This window comes from Pistacia vera, unplaced genomic scaffold (genome assembly GCF_008641045.1).
Source record: "Pistacia vera cultivar Batoury unplaced genomic scaffold, PisVer_v2 Contig89, whole genome shotgun sequence".
NCBI classification, from domain to species: domain Eukaryota; kingdom Viridiplantae; phylum Streptophyta; class Magnoliopsida; order Sapindales; family Anacardiaceae; genus Pistacia; species Pistacia vera.
The window spans coordinates 679,065-698,371 of NW_022196767.1; the positions used below are offsets into that span (position 1 = coordinate 679,065).

Genomic DNA, 19,307 nt, shown 5'->3' on the forward strand with positions numbered 1-19,307 from the left:
TTCCAAAAGGATTAATGATGTCACTGAAGAGAAAAGATGCAGTCATGATTAGCAAACTGTATGAGAAGAAAGGGGTGTAAAACTGTTTCTTTTTTGGTGTACACTGTACATGTAGAGGCAGTATGGAGGCAATGAGACAAAGAAGATAACTAATTTACACGCAACCAAATTAGATATGGAATAGCACAAAAGTATCTGCACCAGATATTTGAAAACTAGAGACTACTGGTGTGCAAGGATTTTAATAGATTTTGGACTCCAATTTGTTTCCTCCCATAGACATGGCAAGACGCAAGATCCTCAATGAATGACTCCAAAATGTGGACTTGTAAAACTATTCTGTGTTCTTATAAATTTGCTAAAACATGACAATATCCCCAACTTAAAACTAAAAGAAATAATTTGCTAGAGGAAGTAAAGCGACTTCAATATTCTGGGGTTCGCAGTAAAATCGGCTTGAAAAAGCTTTTTCCTTAAACATGTTTCCAACGGTTGTACTAATCAATCAATGGATGCCTATAATTTCTTTTTTCCCTTAAAGTTTATGTAAAAAAAGAGAAGAAGAGGAAAACTAGGAGTAAACCACTGGCGCATCTTTTTCTTACGGGCATGCCAAAATCTTTTTCTCATTTCACATTTCATAGCCACTACCACTGGCGCATTATGCGCAGTCACATGCATGTATAGACAACCAATGAAAAACAGGTTAGGAATTATACCCCACCTCCTGACAGACTACAGGCTCATGATTATTACCTTGAATTCTCTCACTATAAATAGAGGGTTCATCTCTCATTTACGGGATTAGCTTATCTTAGTCTTAAACAATATACACACACTCTTTCTCTCTAAATTATAACTCAGCTCACTACATACGATCTGATCATAACCTTCTATTAATACAATTACAATGGATATAAGAATCGCTTTTAAACATCTGAACCATTTAAAAAACCGAAACATCTGAATCATTTAAAAAACCGTTTTTTATTTACTCTCTTTCTACACATTTTCATATCACATATAACTTCTAAACTATTTTATACGTGGATCGTTGATATCAAAATCACCAACAAATACAAACATAACGTTGATGTTCAAAACCGAAATATTCGCAGCTGGTCCTTCCCACTCAAAGTGCCTTAGTTTCTACAACATCTGTCTCACACTAACACTCACGCATGCTCACTGATAGTCCACGCTGTACCTCTATGTTATCTCAACTCTTAACTTAACCCTTCTCTGATCTCTCTTCTCAGCTCTCCTCCTTTTTGTCATTTTTTTTTTTAGAAAAAAAAAAAAAAAATTTGAATTCGGTAGGTGCCAGCCACTGGCCAGTACAATTATACTATACTATCCCAGTTGATAGCTCAACTAATATTTAGCGTGTTAACCAATCTGTGCACTCCAAATTTCTTGCTTTCCAAGTGTGGTTGTCTTGATGAGATTGAGATTTTCTTCTTTGCTTTTTTTCCAGATTATAACTTCTCCCCTTTAACCTTTTCATTATTTTGTTGTATATACATTATTATTCGTTTCTCATAGATCTATCTCCTCGCTACTCATTTTTAAATTTTTAGTACTGTATTTCGTATTCGATGCGTTTTGTTTGATTACTTCTTTCGAAGAAGAAGATTGATTGCTGAGAAATGGCTATAGCTCGGTTAGCTCGATTGGGCCGCCAAGCAAAACGACCGCATGGATTGTGCATAAAGATGAGTGCAGTTGCAATCTTGGGCCTTTGCTTCATATTCGTTTGGTCTATGTTCTCTTCTCCTGCAAATTCAGTAACCTCTCAAAGGGAAAGCTTTGATGACATCTCTGAACCCGTCGCAGCTAATACAAAGGTAACCAATTCTTGGATTCAATCTCAAGAAAAGAGACCACAAAAGCATAATCAAGAAGAAGACAAAAAGGCCAAACTTGAATCCGATTTGGAAAAGAAAGATGAGAAAAAGGTTAATGGATCTGTTTCTGTATCTGTTCATAAACATGAATCTAAGAAAAAGAACGAAAAAGATGCGAAGAAAGTCAAGCATAATGTAAAGTCACCAAATGAGGAAACAAATGAGAAAACTGAGATTGATGATTTAGAAAATGAAAACGATGAGGAACTAGAAGAAGGACTAGTAGTGGATGGTAAGGAAGAAGAATTTAATAGTGAAGGTGAAGTGATTGTGGATACAGAAGGTAATGATAATTTAATTCAGCAAGAGAATGAAGAATCTGTGGAGAAGGTTGAAGGTGAGAGTGGTGGATCAACAAGTACTGGAAAAAAGAGGAAGATAAAGGGTCCTGTTTTTTATCCCAAATCACATTATAGTTGGAAATTATGTAGCACAAGGAGCAAGCAGAATTACATTCCTTGTATTGACATTGAAAGTGGTACTGCAAAGTTTCTGAGTCATCGGCATAGAGAGAGGAGTTGCCCCAGATCTCCTCCTATTTGCCTTGTTCCACTTCCTCATGCTGGTTATGGACCTCCAGTGCCCTGGCCTGACAGCAAATCAAAGGTGTATAAAAGGGTTTATTCTTTTTTATTGAATTTTGGATAGATTTTGATTGATGTCCTGATCTGGCAGTGTGTTACTCTTTCTGCAGATATTGTATAAGAACGTGGCGCATCCAAAACTTGCTGCATATATTAAGAAACATAATTGGTTGGTGGAGGATGGAGAGCATCTTACATTTCCCCAGAATCAATCTGAATTCAAGGGTGGAGTGCTTCACTATCTAGAATCCATTGAAGAGGTGCATTTTTCTTATTCGTGAACCAAAAGTTGAATCAATAAATTTTCTGTTTGAGCCCCTATACAGAGATAACGATATAAAAGCTATTAAACTAACAAAAGAATTTGAATAGACAAGCTTTTTCCCTCTTCAATATGATAATATTCCATTTTTACCATGCCAAAGGTCACGTAAGCCTTTCAATCTTTCTCAGTTCAATACAAAAGTTTTAACGCTATATGTTTCTCAAGTTTACTTTCTTTCTTTCCTTCTTCTTTTAATTTAACCTCCTTTTTCTAAATCATGTACCTCATATGTGGGAGGGAACTGATGACCCATGGTGAAGATTACTAATTCTAAAGCTCACCAATTGTACCACTCTGTAAATTTGTATAGCTCATCTCTGCTCCTTCAATATCATACCTATGTCAACTCACCATGCCATCTGTAGCACCATAAAATACATGATCCGTTCTGTGTAAGATTGGTGCCTATATAAGCAACAATCAGGAAGTTGCAAACGAACTTTGTGTCTGAATTATCTTAAGAGGAAAAACAAAAAGAGTGGATGTAAATACTTTTAATAGTATATATAAGTATGTTAAATTATTTAGGATATAACATAATTTCTTGTATTTTGTGTGTTATAGTTGCTTAATCAATAATTCAGTTCTTTTTTAGTTTGATTTGCCCATATTGAAAAACCCCATTACTACACTTGGCTGTTGACACTATATTTGCAGCCGCCTACATTTGTATATATCATTTTCTTTTTTTACTTTTAATTGTTTATAACCATTGTGCTCCCAGCTAACTACCAATTAACTGTAACCACAAATTCGTGTTATTGATTGTTTAAGACTTTAAATCCTTACCTTATTTAGCATTTTGAATTTTGATTGTATTTGATAGATGGTACCAGATATTGAGTGGGGAAAGAATATCCGTGTAGTTCTGGACATGGGTTGCGGAGATGAAAGCTTTGTGGCATCTCTCCTTGATAAGGAGGTGCTAACATTGTCCCTTGGCTTGAAGGATGACCTAGTTGACCTAGCACAAGTTTCTCTTGAGCGTGGATTTCCGACAGTTGTTAGCCCTTTTGGGAGTAGAAGGCTTCCTTTCCCCAGTGGTGTTTTTGATGCTATTCACTGTGGCGGATGTAGCATATCTTGGCACTCTAATGGTTTGTGCTTCCAATCCTCTTTCCTTCTTTTTATGTTATTATTAAAATAACATCTATTCTAATTCACATTTCAGTAAGATCAGTGTAATTGTTTTCTTCCACATTCAGGTGGAAAGCTTCTTCTGGAGATGAATAGGATTTTAAGGCCTGGTGGATACTTTATTTTGTCAACTAAACATGACAGCATTGAGGAAGAAGAAGGTTTGGCCTCTGTATGTCTTTTTAGTTTTGGAGCTAATGATGTTGGATACAAAACATGCAAATTCATGAGACATGAACTAGACCTGAAGTGCACTATTTTCCTCCTTAGGATTGATTTCCATAGTCCAGCTGAGGCTATTCGCTTTATTATATTGTTTATTTCTCCCTAGCTCTTTAAAAGTACTTGGAAGGTTTATTTTTTTTCCATCTCAGTCATCTTTATTGACTGGATGGCTATTATTACCATTGGCATGTGACATGCTGATAGGTTGACATGTATATTACTATATTCTATTAAACACCCTTCAAACCTTCACAGACTTGAATTAAAAATGTATGTTTTTACAGAGTTGAATGCTGGACTAGTTTCAACTCTAACTATTCACTGATAAGAAGCACTAAGATTGGCATCCCTTGATGTGCACATTTTAGCTATCTCAACCTATGTATACATGGTGGGTTTTGATGCCCCAGGATCACATCTGCGAGTAGAGCAGTTCATAGTGATTGTCAAGTTAAAGGGAAGATGACTATATACTTCTTGTTGCAATGGCAGAGAACTATTTTTAAAATCTTGCTGTGTGAATATAAGTGTAACCTTTACTAGTCTTGAATTGCTGTTTGCATTTAGCTATATACATCTCATCTCACATGCCAATGTGCAATGAAGTTTCTTCTGACCATATGTACAGAACAACTGTCTAGTCTATTTGCTGGTGCTGCAGTTCTAATAGAAGAAAACTCACATATTCTATCTTGTTTGATATGCTACTTTTTTTTTTTTCAGCCATGACCGCATTGACTGCATCTATCTGTTGGAATATTCTGGCGCATAAAACTGATGAAGTGAGTGAAGTGGGAGTTAAAATATACCAGAAACCCGAATCAAATGATATATATGAGCTGAGAAGAAAGAAAAATCCTCCTCTATGCAAGGAAAACGAAAACCCAGATGCAGCATGGTAGATCAAGATGAGCTTATTTTACAAAATTAATCTTTTTGTCTATGAATTTGTCATCCTATATTTTCTCTGGTAATGTTGCACATATGGTTTAAAATAAGTCAAGTTCACTGTCAGTGCATTAAGCTTAAGTTTTTTTCTTTTCATTAAATAGGAACAAGAGTCAAATTTGATATGAGGTTGATCAACGAAATTTTACAACAACACTTCCACATGATATATAAGTGAATTAGTATCTAGCTTCAGGCAGCCAAAGTGAACGATAATCCAGTGGTGGAATCAATTTTTTTCAACAAGGCTGTACCTTCTGCTAGCGAAGGTCAATTTGAGTTTCTACTTCAAGGATTATTGACTCTATAACTTTGCTTTAATTTGTAAGATATAACTTGAAGATAAGCTCTCAAAACACTCAAATTTTCATCAAACCAAAGAATTTAGTTTTTACTTACAATTTTTTAGTGTCACCATACAAGAATGTTGATCCTTAGATGAGTCTGATGCAAAATATCATTGTTTTGATTTTGTGCCACTTTACTTAATGACTGCAACTTTTTTTCTCTTAACAGGTATGTGCCTATGAAGAATTGTTTGCACACCATTCCATCTTCAATTGAACAACATGGAGCAGAGTGGCCTGAAGAATGGCCCAAGAGACTTGAAACGTATCCTGACTGGTTGAATGATAAAGAAAAATTGATTGCTGATACAAACCACTGGAAAGCTATTACTGATAAGTCCTATCTCACAGGAATGGGTATTGATTGGTCAAACATCCGGAATGTGATGGACATGAAAGCCATCTATGGAGGGTAGGCAAACTTTCAACCGAGTAATTTATATTCTTTGAAACTGCATAGTGCTTATTTATATAATCCATTATTTAAGTAGTAGTGTCCAAGAGCAGGATGAACAGTACATGCTATCTCTTTGATTAAGAGTAGTAGTCTTGCTCTCTCTCTCTCTCTCTCTCTCTCTTCTGATTTTCACCATCTGTTTTCATTACAAATACACTAAAATATGTTAAGAAATGGAATCCTTATGTTCATGGTAAAATGCAGATTTGCTGCAGCTCTTACACAACAAAAAGTTTGGGTGATGAATGTGGTCCCTGTCCATGCTCCAGACACACTTCCTGTTATTTATGATCGTGGTCTTGTTGGCGTCTACCATGATTGGTGCGAGTCTTTTGGGACTTATCCAAGATCTTATGACCTTTTGCATGCTGATCATTTGTTCTCACGGCTTAAGAATAGGTTAAAGTTCTTTCTAGTTCTGGCTTTGTGATAATGAACTTTTAGCCCTCTCTGGATTTCTCTGTCTAAGCATCGTAACTTTGCTTTTTCTCTTGGCATTAGAAGTTTACTTATCCTTGCTGCCTGTTCTAAGTTCTAAACTTGTATATTGCTTTGCAGGTGTAAGCAACCCGTGTCAATTGTTGTTGAGATGGATCGTTTATTACGACCTGGAGGTTGGGCAATTTTACGTGATAAGGTTGAGATATTGGATCCACTAGAGGGTATATTGAGAAGCATGCACTGGGAGATTCGAATGACTTATGCTCAGAATAAGGAGGGCATCTTATGTGCACAAAAAACATCGTGGCGGCCTTGAATTATTCTGCCTGGTTTACCTGTAAATAGAATGACTGCAAATTAGACAGAGATTACTCCCTCTCCCACTTTTACAGAGGCTCTGGGAAGGCAGGCGTAGCTGTTCCCTGTGTAGCATAACAAACAATACTGATTCTTCAAAATTTGTGAGGTACACGTGAAATCATTCGCCATTTTTAGTATGACGACTAGTAATGATTTTCAAGTTTCATGCGGATTTCGTATGAAGAACTGCTTGATTTTTTTTTGTGGTCAGGTAAATAAATTTATAAAAAAAAGAGGGGAAAGGATATACAAAGGCTTAAACAAAAGGCGGCCAACCCATATCGGGACATGTCCAGAGATAGGGATCAAAAGTAAGCAAGCCGATTCACGGCCAAGAAAATCCTCTTGTGGTCCTATCTTAATCTCACCAAGAAAGATAAGGATACAAGAGGAGTATACAAAACTATTTTCAAAGGAACTCAGACTACCACAGGACACCCTTTGGGTTAGGGGAACAAACAAAAGATGGCAATAACAATCAGGGAAAACAAAGAAAATACAACCAATATAACGGAACAAATCTTCACCCATCAAGGAGGAAATCAAGCACAACCAAACTTTAAAAAGCATCGTTATATTTGATTTTGACACTAACGATTTGCATATGTAAAGTGTTAAGTTGTTCTTAGAAGTTATACGTGAATGATCAAATAATCTAATGCAAAGACTGAATAATAAATGAAAAACGATTTTTAAAATTGTTCAGATGTTTAACGCAAGTCCTACGTCCACTGTTCTTTTATATATAAGAGATTACAAGAAGTTGCATATAACGAACAGCAAGTAGAGGTACAATAACTAATTATTCAGATATAATATCAAGTTAATCTCTTTCTCGTAAGTTTTCTTTGCTTTGAGAATATAGATTACAATCAAAATGTGAGTTTTTTGTCTTCGAATCCCGAAAATGAGAGGAGGAGTTCTTTACTTATAGTAGAGGAATTCAAGGTAATGATTACACATCTGCAAGTGGGTAGGTGTCTTGTAAGTATTTCCTTACCTTTCATTGGTTGATAATTTGGGAGATATCCTCAAATTATCTAGGATTTGAACATGTGTGCGACTTCTATTCACTTATAGACAAAACTTGAATCTGCCAAGTTGATGACATGCGTATTCTTTCTGTCTTGGGGCGACGTGACAGCTTCTGGACGGTACAAAATCTTCCTGAACTCTGATTGGAGCTAACTGATGTAAGCTTACGTCAACTCTGATTTTTTAGATATAACAATTCGTACTCATCAAATCACCAATGGGGATAGAATCATGGGAAATGGCTTTGAAAATGCTTGAGTTGGTTATGAAAGGAATTCAATTATATAATTTTGATGTGTAGATTGTGTGCAAATCACGAACTGATTTCATTTACATTTTCGTGACATAAAGGTGAAAATTTCATCAGGCGACTGATCTTAAAGGGAGATCTAAAATTGATTCGAGGCCCAGCCCAAAATCCTAAGGCCGCAGACCCATCATTTGAATTGAGCCCAATTTCTATACATACCAAACCCGCCGTCGTCTTCCGCCTCTTCGCCAGCCATTCTCTGCTTCTCTATTGCACTCCACTATGAACTTCACCTAAACAGCATTCCCTAAACCCCAAGATCAAACTCCAAAACCCCAACATGTCCTCTTCCTCAATACGTAGTCGCCTCACAGTTTTGGCTCTCCTTTCTGCCACCACCTTCTATTTCGTCTACAAATCTCGCCGCCTCAACAAACTTCTCAATCTCTCTTTAAACCTCAAAAAGCCTAGCCTTAAAAAGGGAAAGCTCCTTTTCATTTCACAAACTGGCACGTCGAGAACCCTAGCTCGCGGTCTGCACTCTCTCCTAACCTCTCAGAACTTCCCGTTCGACCTCGTTGATGCACAGAACTACGAGCCTGAAGACTTACCCAAAGAAACCCTGATCATAATTGTTGCTTCAACTTGGGAAGACGGAAAGCCTCCAGAAGCAGCTAAGTTTTTCACCAATTGGCTGGCTGAAAGCGCAAATGACTTTAGAGTGGGTTCTTTGCTGCTCTCGCAATGTAAGTTTGCGGTTTTTGGTGTTGGAAGTAAAGCTTATGAAAAATCGTTCAATTTGGTGGCGAAAGATTTGTCTACGAAATTGAGAGAATTGGGTGCGGCTGAGATTTTACCGGTTGTTGAGGGTGACGTGGATGGTGGTGAATTGGATGTTCTTTTTGATGATTGGAGTAAAAGAGTGGTTGGGGTTTTGAAAGGGGGTGATCAAGTAAGGAATGGCAACGTTGAGAGTGCCGTGGGAATGGAAAGTGAGGATGATGATCTTTATGATGATGAGGAGGAGGAGGAGGAGGAGGAGGAAGTCCTATCAGAGGTGGTTGATCTTGAGGATATTGCGGGTAAAGCGCCCTCCAGGAGGTCGGTAAATGTGGCTGAAACTAATGGAACAGTCAAGAATGGCAAGAGAGATATGGTCACTCCGGTTATTAGAGCCAGTTTAGAGAAGCAGGTATTCCTTGTAGTGTACTCTGTTGTTAGGACGATTTGAAATGGACTTTATATACTTCATTGCATTTTGAATTCTGAATTTTTTTTATTGATAAGAACATTCTTTCATGTAAAGAAAAACCATATGTACTTTAGGTTCCGCAACCTGTTACCAAAAGTAGTGATAGCTGGTGAGTTACAATTTTGATAGACACTAGTCCTGTGAACTCCCATCTATTTGTAAAATAGATAAATGTGATGATTAGTTGCTATAGCCCAGAGAATTTATACACAATAAAGAAGGTCTATTTTGCTTCTGATAAACGGTTAACAGCATTAGTTTCAACTCTTGTTTTGATTGGATAAAATTGGGCTCTTTGTATCACTTTCTATTTATGATTTTGGCTTTTGATATGACTGTTTCCTTTCTTGGGATGCGATCACAGGGATATAAAATTATCGGTTCACATAGCGGTGTAAAAATCTGCCGATGGACCAAGTCACAACTTAGAGGCCGTGGAGGTTGCTACAAGCACTCATTTTATGGCATAGAGAGCCATAGGTGATTATGAAGTTTTTATGCTTTTATTAAGCTCTGTCTCTGTTTATTGCTGTATTTATTGGTGATAATTTCATTTTCCTCCAGAATGTCAAGTAATTTGCTAATTCTTAGCTGTATTTACTTAGTCAGAATTTAAGAAACAAATACCTTGTCTTCCCCTTTTCTTCTCCTGGATATAGTTGTTTGACACCTTTAGAGATTAGAAGTTTGACACTTGGTGATATCAGAGTTCTTTTTTTTTTGGGTGGGTGGAGGCTCAGGAGTTAATAGGAAAGTTTGAACCTGTCCACAAACTCTCACACTCACACCCACACACAAATGAGAAAGGAGGAACTATATCATGGAGGGATGGACAATTTGTGGGAAAATCTGTGCATTTTTTTGAAAGCGTATCCTCTCCCACCTGCATCAAGAGGAAGAAGCTTGGATGGACATAGTCCTTTTTCTTCTGAGTTTTCTCTTACTTATAATCTTCATTCTGCCAAAACTTATGATTTACTTAATATTGATCAATTATCAAATGAAACAGATGCATGGAAGCTACCCCCAGTTTGGCATGTGCCAACAAATGTGTTTTCTGCTGGAGGCATCATACAAATCCTGTTGGGAAGAGTTGGCAGTGGAAGATGGATGACCCACTAGAGATTGTAAATTCAGCAATAGACCTTCACACGAAGATGATTAAGCAAATGAAAGGAGTTCCTGGTAATTATTATGTGTCTGCACCTTTTTCTTGTAAGTCCAATATGCTTGTTTCTACTTGATTATTCATGTGTAATGGTGAGTCTTCCCATGGAAAGAAAAAATTGCATCAATAATGGTATTTGCATTGCATCTCCCAATCTCCCATTTCCATTGAACACCATGAATTGGTCTGATTCCAGCACGTGTGAGTCAATAATGCAAACCAGTGGTTTTGAAGGTAAAGATAAAGATTGAATTTACCAGGTGTGAAAATTGGGGGTGGTGCAAATATTGGGGTTTAAATATCAATTCTGAATATTTTTCTACAGTTCAATAGATGGCCAACCTAGTTGTTGAGATAGTTTAACCTTTAATGATGTCCTAGTAATTTCTTGACAAATAATGACCAATCATAACTTCGTTTTGACTTTTAATTTTTAAATGCTGGAACCAGAGTGAGCTTATAAATGTGCTGGATTTAACTTCTTAGGTGGGTCAAAATATGATATCGCCTGTTTGCCCATGTTTTCTCGGATTTTGGTGGTGTCTGCTTTAGCATATGATTTACTGATATGCTTAACATGGAACACTCAAGCTACCTTTACTTTCATTTGTTGGAGTTGCGAAAGCGGCATACTTATGTCTGCATATAACATTTCATGGGGAAAGAAATTAATGTTCATAATTCCTTACTACTAATTGTTATGTCTGCAAGGTGGTTTGTACATGTTTAGGGTTTATTGGAGATTTTTGAAAGGATAATTCACATCATTGGCCTATCCATTGCAATTGATTAGAAAATTTTATGAATGTAGGCGTTACAATGGAGCGGCTAAATGAAGGCCTTACTCCTAGGCATTGTGCCTTATCACTTGTTGGTGAACCAATTATGTATCCAGAGATCAACTCGCTTGTTGATGAGCTGCACGGAAGGCGGATTTCTACATTTCTTGTGACAAATGCACAGTTCCCTGACAAGATTAAAGATCTGAGGCCTGTCACGCAGGTCTGTGAGTTCATTTTCTGGAAGAAAACTAAATCCTGTGCGTGGAAAACTGCTTCAAATCTAATCATTGATTGTGAACCTATGTGACTTCTTTGAAACATGCAGTTGTATGTGAGTGTAGATGCTGCAACAAAGGAAAGCTTGAAGGCAATTGACAGACCACTCTTTGGGGACTTCTGGGAGAGATTTATTGTAAGTAAATTAGATATATTGATATACTCTTTATTTTAGTGTGTTCTGAAAGAGTGAATTTGTGAATATCTTGGAGAAATAGACCACTGTGGAACTGGAAAGCAAAGTATATGATAATTTAAACTGTAACTAGCCAATTTTTGGTACAACAATCATTGAATATCTTATGGCTTACTTTTTCATCAAAGTTTTTCCAGATCATCATGAGTCTTTTTTATGTATGGATTTCATGGGAAAACCAACATGGCAAATGGTTGATGAGTTGTTGGTATGAATTCAGCACCTCAGGGATTACTTATCACATTGTTTTTTCTTATATTGCCAGGATTCCTTGAAAGCTTTGAAAGATAAACAGCAGCGAACAGTTTATCGCTTGACACTGGTCAAAGGGTGGAACACAGAAGAAGTCGATGCTTATTTTAAACTCTTTAGCATTGGACATCCTGATTTTGTTGAAATCAAAGGCGTTACATACTGTGGATCGTAAGCTTTTTAATCCTGTCATGTTTTATATTGGCGATGCTGTTCTTGCATAATCTTGAGGAATTTCTTACAGGTCTGCTACATCGAAGTTGACAATGGAGAATGTTCCTTGGCATTCTGATGTGAAAGCCTTTTCAGAGGCTTTGGCTTTAAAAAGCGAAGGGAAGTATGAGGTTGCATGTGAGCATATCCACTCATGTTGTGTTCTCTTGGCAAAAACTGAGAGGTTCAAGGTCAATGGCCAATGGTTCACATGGATCGACTATGAAAAATTCCATGACCTGGTTGGTAACAGCATCAATTCAAATCTTTAGAGTCTAGAATTTTATATCATTATTATGTATTATTTTATATTTGAGATGAAAATGCAGGTGGCTTCTGGAAGACATTTCAACAGCAAGGATTACATGGCTGCAACACCATCGTGGGCTGTCTATGGAGCTGAAGAAGGTGGATTTGATCCAGATATGTCTCGATATAGGAAGGAGCGACATCACAAATCAAAGCCGTGAACCACGGGTTGGGGATCAAGAATAGATTTTGAATTGTCAAAATTTCAACCCCCCTTTTTTGTTTTTTAATATTTTGGTTTTTTTTCTTTTTCCTCTTTGTGATTATGAACGGTTTTGTGGTGCCTGGCTATACTCGAGGGTAGAAGTTATTGGGTTGAGATGATTTTTTGACACTACTGTATTAGTTGTAATCATTGTTTTAAAAATCGGACTGGACCAGCCGGTCCAACTGATTAGACCGGGACTCGGGGCCTTCTCCGGGTCGGGTAACTCTTTTTAACTGTTTCAAGTTTAAAATATAACAAATACACCCCTGATTAATACGAATCAATCCCTAAAGGTTTCAAATCTAGCAAACACACCCTTTAGCCAAATGCAAATCGGCAATGACCTCCCCTTTTTCGGCGACCTTCCACCTTCCCTTACTGTGGGAAACCATCCTCTGAGTTCTGACTTTCTCCGACGCTGTCACGCTTCATCTTTAGCTGTCGCGTGATGTTTCGTTGTCCATCTTCGTCAAGTGATTTTTCTTCCATTTCCCGGCGTCGATCTGCCTTCTCCAGCATTGACAGGCTTCCTCAGCCACCGATCTACCTTCTCTCATGCTCCTTTGCCGTTGTTCACGAAGATCCAGTCATCTCCCCAAAAAAAGTCACTGCGACCATTGACTTCCACCACCGATCTGCCTTTTTCTAGCAATGCCTCTACTTACTAGCTGCTGATTCGCCCTCCCCATCATCCGATCTACCCTTCCTGGTGTGTCGCCGCTACTTTCCCAATCGATCGTCGATTTGCATTTGGCCAGGGTTGTGTTTGCTAGATTTCAAACCTATAGGTTATAATGGTATTTATTATGGGTGTTTTTGTTAGATTTTAAATCTGTCAAACCATCGGTTTAACGGGCGGTCCAATCGATTGGACCAGTTGAACCATGACCCGGCCATCAGAGCAGGTTGCCTTCGGTCCGGTTTTTAAAACAATGGTTGTAATCCATCTCTTACAAAGGTAAATTTTGTAATGCTTTACTTTTGAAGTTGTTATAGTGCATTATTCATTGCACATTTTAGGACTCATCGCTACATTTTTGTTCCTATTTTAAAAAACAGAATTCATAAAAATGTTACTAATCAATTTGGCTGCCAATTCTCATTTTTCCCGGTTGTGTTAATGCCTGTTCTTTCTTTAACACACACTCAAATACTCGATTATGTCTCTTTGATTTAATGCCTTTACATACACTCAATTTTATGCCTCTTTGGATTACAAACTGTGGGGGAAAATTTAATTGGGCCTTTAGCTAATTGACCATATCAGCCTCTAGTGGGATGAAACTTTATAAATTTCTATCTCGTTTCTCTTATGTTGCTTCTATCAAAGTCAGATATCTGTTCGAAGATTATGATATGTTGGTTCAAGCAATTGTGCTAAGCATTTCAGGTTTTGTTGGGCGAAAATGTAAGTCGGAATGCCCATCAGATGGCCGTCATTTTCCCAGTGGCAACTGGAGCTCATATTTGCCGGAATCTTGTTGATATCACTATCGTGGATTTAAATATGGTATCAGTGGAGTGTCCTAAGTAATCCTAATTCCAAGAACCAATTACATAAACAAACCTTGACTTATTAGATAGGTCATTCTTTATCAAGAAATGTCTCTTTCTACTATATCACTTTCAGAGTTTCAGTTTCATAAATTTTATACATCCCTACCTTTCACCATTTTGGCTTGTGTTTTACTTGCCCCTTCATCAATGTTTCGTCTTTTTTTTTTTTTATCTGTGTTTTAACTTTTATTATTTGTCCCTTGTTCTTGTCATGAACATCTCCATCTCAATCTTGGGGATAAGTTACTAGCTAAAAGGGAAATTCCAACTTTCTACTTGCTATCTTATTTTTTAGTAGTTTATTGATTTTATTTTTTATTTTTTGGGGGGAGGGGGTGTTTTAAATAACCCTCTTGGATCTCCACAAGATCAATATATATGTTAAATTATTTATAATAAATAAATAAAATGGGTGCAGAAAGAAGAATTTTGTTTATGTTCAATTCAAAGCAGAGACAACGATTTACAACTGTAAAACAGCATGATATTTCTCTTCCAATCCCAGACTGTCGCACTGCTTAAATTTTGGAAGAATCCAGTTAACAACCACTCGTACATTGGCCGTTCCATATATTAAATTAGCCATTGATGTGTATTCAGATTGAGCCACCACGCATTCAGACAAAGAACACAAATATACAACCATAAACTGTGAATTAAACACGTGTCGGTTAAATTAAATAAGGAGAAATGAACTGGAATGGAATCCCTTAGTATTTCTCTCGTCTCGCCAGGTCCTATCATAGCGAGACAAATACAAAGTCATTTCTTATAATTTCCCAATTATATATGTACAGTACAGCGACAGCAGCAGCCTGAGGCTCTGAGAAACTGCAGATATTTATCTACAATTTTATTTTTAAGTAAAAATGTGGGCGCTATCAGTAGTTGGTTTGATTCTGGTTCTGGGAATTTGTAGTTGTAATGCTGTTATGGTTTATTTACGTAACGTAAGGGGAAGCCCAATAAAACAGTAAAGCGCGTGGGAAGAGAGAGCGTGTGGGGATTGAATTGAAAAGAGTAGGGAAGAGTTGTACTAAGTAATTACGTCTGTCTCAGTGTCCTTTTGGTTTAGCAAAACTCAGCTCAGCTCAGCTCTGCTGTTACTGTTACTTTCCTTGTTTCTTTTTTGACTTTGTCCATTACTATTATTATTATATCTGACCCCATTTCGACACCTCTTTTCTCATTGGCTTTCCCTTATGTTCTCCAGTCGGCAATATCTCTTCCTTCAACCTCTCAACAATCACGTGCTTCTCACGCCCCTTCTTATCTGTCTTACACTGTCCTAGAAATACCTATTCACATTACAATTATACAAAATAAAAATCTGCATAAATACTTGTGGAATTCGTATTAGTATTAATACTAATAGCCAAAGTATCGATTTCAGAAGTGATTGGCGGTGACTGAGGCCGCCAGGGGGATAATAATTGAGCGTGACAATCACGTGGTAGTGAGAATGAGTTGGGATGAACATGTGAAAAGTAATTATAAAACAGCGTCAGCTGGTAATAGCACAGAGCTCAGCTGGCAGTGACACTGGCACTGGACTGGGAACAACAATTACCCTTCAGTTTGGCCTTCCCCACCTCTTATCTCTATTCAATTCCACCAAAATACGTTCAGAGAGTAACTCTTTCATCAACATTTACATGGGCCCCATCATCATCTTCTCTCCCTCTATTATGTTAGAAACTATCATGACAAACAATACAACAACCTTCTAATCAACATCTTTTTCTATTTTATTGCCACGCTGATCACAGAAACAAGAAAACAAAACCTATTAGATTTAATTTAATTCATTCCAATGATATATAATAATCACCCAAAACTAAACTATATGATCAAGAGCATGTCTCTTCAAATCTTCAACTTCAAATATATGATTTAGAAACCTGTAAACAAGTCGATAAACACAATCATTGCAATCAAACACAAAAGTGAACTTCTTTTATTCTTCTTTCTGGTTTTCGTTTCATGGAGAAATCAAGGAATGATATATAAATATATATAAGCTACCTTCATCATGATGATACCAACAGTGTACATGCTTAGTAATCATGAAAACTCCAGGCTCCATAACAAATAAAAACGACGTCAAGATTTTGAACACAAAATCAGTTGGCTTTCTATATTTTCTTGATTTGAGTTGCCATCACCATAGAAAAAGGAAAAGAAAAATACCCGGAAACATTGAATAATTAATACCAAGTTTAGCTGCTCTTTCTGGGTTTGCTTTTTCTCCTAGCTCTGCTACTCCTTGGAGGCTGTCTTGATGGCTCTCTCTCGGAAGATTGACCCTCTCCTTTCTTCATACCTCCCGTGGAAGCCGATGATGTCTCTGTCTTGACCTGTTGTTTTTGTTCTTCTTCACTGTTTTTAACTTTTTTTGATCGACTCTCTGCCGGCGCTTGTGCTTCTGTTGCAACTTGTTCTTCAATATTAATCTCTTCACTTTCAATCTTTTCAACAATCTTTCGAGGTCTACCTCTCTTTCTAGGAGTCTGAGGCTGTGGTTGCTGCTGGGTTTCATCTCCTGCTGATGAAGCTTCAGCTATTGCTACAGAAAGCTCCTTCGTTTTCCTTGGCTTCTTTTTACCCATCAATTTCTTTCTTTCTCTATCAATAACTATCCACACAATAGCTTGATTATCTTATAACCCCCAACTCATAATCAAAAATCAAAACTTTTTACAACTTTTGATGTTCTACACCCCCTGGCCTCTCTACTGAATCCCTAAATCCATTCCACAAACACTCAGTTTTTTTTTTTTTTTAATTATTCTGATAGCACAACTCTCTTTGTCTCTCTCTCTCTCTCTCTCTCTCTAAGATCCTAAAGCAACTGGACCAATATCTTTGACTAATATCCCGATTCTGGAAACCAATTAATAGTCTACTGTGTGTGTGTTTGTAATAAGCGTGTGTGTGTGTGTGTGTGTATGCTCTTCTTACTCAATATGACCCAACAAAAAAACCAAGAAGGACCTCCTATATTTTGAATAGAATAAACAATGTTTAAAAGCTATAAGCCACTAATATTATCTTTATTTTTCTTTGTATATTATCCCTTTCTCTTTTGCTGCAGAAGAATAGACAAGTTGGAGAAAAAATGAGGTCCAAAGCCAGCGTGCACAGAAATAATAAGCCCAACTCTAACCATGGTTAAGTTTTTTAGGGTTTGTACAGAGTACTGAATGGAATTGCTGTAAATGCGAATAGTGGGTGTTGTTCTTTTTACGTGTGTTAAGTATAAAGTTAAGTGTACTATGTGACTCAGACTCAAGTGTCTCAGTCGACTGCCCTCCCCACTTGTGTCTGGATCCTGGTCCAAATAATCTAAGGACTACCTGCTCCATAGATTTACTTTTTTTAATATATAAATACTTATTGGATTTCCATAATTATCACGTTTTCACCTAAATGGTTACTCTTACCCTACGGTAGAGAAGCTTAAGAATTTAATATAAAATATACACCGGTTGAGTATTTGATCTCCACCACCAATCTATGATCGGATGTTCTAAAGCAGCTTTAATAGTTTTGTTTAATTAATTTGAGTGTGCATTTAAGCTATATGTATACACTGATATGGTGTTGGCAAAGGAGACTTTTACATGAACAGACAAAGACTTAAACGTGTGGACGACCTCTTTGTGTCCACATTCAAGTGCTAGAAGAATGGCTCGGTATGTGTTTGCTTGCTTTTGTTACTGTTCAATATTCCTACCCAAAATTTTTGCTGTGAAACGAAACATTAGAGGAAACTTGTGCAGGAGGTTTACCTTGTTCGTTCTATGTCATGTCCTTGGTGAAGAACATAAGGATATTGCTTATTTTTATTTCACATATAAAGTATATATCATGATCAAGTCAATTCATATTTTAGTAATATTATGATTTTAATACAGCGTTTCAATTGTCTACTTTTAAAACAAATAAAAGATCGTTTCTTAAAACCAGCAAAAATAAGTGTCATTGGTGGAACTGTAAATACAGTTTAATGCATGGTCAATTTATATGAAGTCACAGACAATTGTCAATGGTTTTAAACGCTGCAAAATTAGAACCACTAATGTCAATGAATTGTAAGTATAAATGAAGTGGATGAAGAGAATAAAAGAGTCACTATAAAATTAAATGATCACATTCGATAAATTTACTACACTAATTGAATAGATATTAATGTCTTCTTCGATTATCTAAATGAGCAACAAATCGTGTATACTTTAACCAAATGAGAAGTCATTTTTGCAATTAGACGGGAAGAGAAAAGAAATAATCCTAAGGATAATAATACGGAAATACAAAAAATCTTGTGTCATGAAGCTCTAAACATGCTTGACAAACTAAAAATATTCTGGCTTCAACAAAAAGGTATACATGCTAACGAGCTATTACGTTCTCGTAAGATAAAAGATATGATAACAACTTTAAAACATAAATCATTATCTTAAATAATTTTAAATAAATATTTTATTTCATTTTAAACTTTTAATTTTACATAACATATAATTTTTTTTTTGTAATATGCAGATAATTATTACTATGTAGAGACAACTCTCCTTAAGGCAGAAATTAGAAAAATTATAATTTATTACAATGGAAAGTTTATTTTTATTTATACCTATCCTAAATTAATATTAGAATTTTTTATGACTATATAAAATTTATTTTTATATAAAATATCACTAGATTTTACCGTATATTAATTTCTCAAATTAAGTTGATCAAAGGAGGCAGTTGAAGAAACGAGTGAGAATTACAGATGATAATGGATTAATATGTATATTTCGCCGAAAGTATTTTATTTTTATCAAAAAAGAAAATGTTTGACTGGTGGAAAAAGTTGAAGATATAATTAAAGTCAAATTCGAGACGTCTTGAGGCCGTAGCATCCATGCGTGACTTAAAGCCGGCGTTCATGATTGTCTTCGTAACCGTGGGTTCCATATTTGATTTGAAAATCACTGCTGGTAATTTAACGCATTCACACTATTAAATTGACAATGTCCAGATCAAACCAGCCAGAACAGATCATTTATTTGTAAANTTCTTTAAATGAAACTCAC

At 36.5% G+C, this 19,307-nt stretch overlaps 2 protein-coding genes across 3 annotated transcripts; both read left to right on the forward strand.

Annotated features, from left to right (window-relative positions):
* Positions 1-1,312: 1,312 nt before the first annotated feature.
* Positions 1,313-6,765, forward strand: LOC116119460 (probable methyltransferase PMT28). 2 transcript variants are annotated; one of them, XM_031405412.1, is made up of 8 exons: positions 1,313-2,513; positions 2,599-2,751; positions 3,643-3,913; positions 4,022-4,114; positions 4,902-5,076; positions 5,643-5,885; positions 6,135-6,329; positions 6,489-6,765. In XM_031405412.1, the coding sequence occupies exons 1-8, from the start codon at positions 1,650-1,652 to the stop codon at positions 6,685-6,687; spliced, it is 2,193 nt and encodes a 730-aa protein (XP_031261272.1). In that variant the 5' UTR covers positions 1,313-1,649; the 3' UTR covers positions 6,688-6,765. The 2 variants fall into 2 exon arrangements, with proteins under 2 accessions (XP_031261272.1, XP_031261273.1); XM_031405413.1 differs by having other exon boundaries at positions 2,602-2,751.
* A 1,490-nt stretch (positions 6,766-8,255) lies between these two features.
* LOC116119455 (S-adenosyl-L-methionine-dependent tRNA 4-demethylwyosine synthase-like) lies at positions 8,256-12,952 on the forward strand. The gene is made up of 8 exons (XM_031405402.1): positions 8,256-9,208; positions 9,633-9,748; positions 10,278-10,453; positions 11,248-11,438; positions 11,544-11,630; positions 11,956-12,113; positions 12,187-12,397; positions 12,485-12,952. Exons 1-8 carry the CDS (start codon positions 8,357-8,359, stop codon positions 12,623-12,625), a joined length of 1,932 nt encoding a protein of 643 aa, XP_031261262.1. The 5' UTR covers positions 8,256-8,356; the 3' UTR covers positions 12,626-12,952.
* The last annotated feature ends 6,355 nt before the right edge of the window (positions 12,953-19,307 follow it).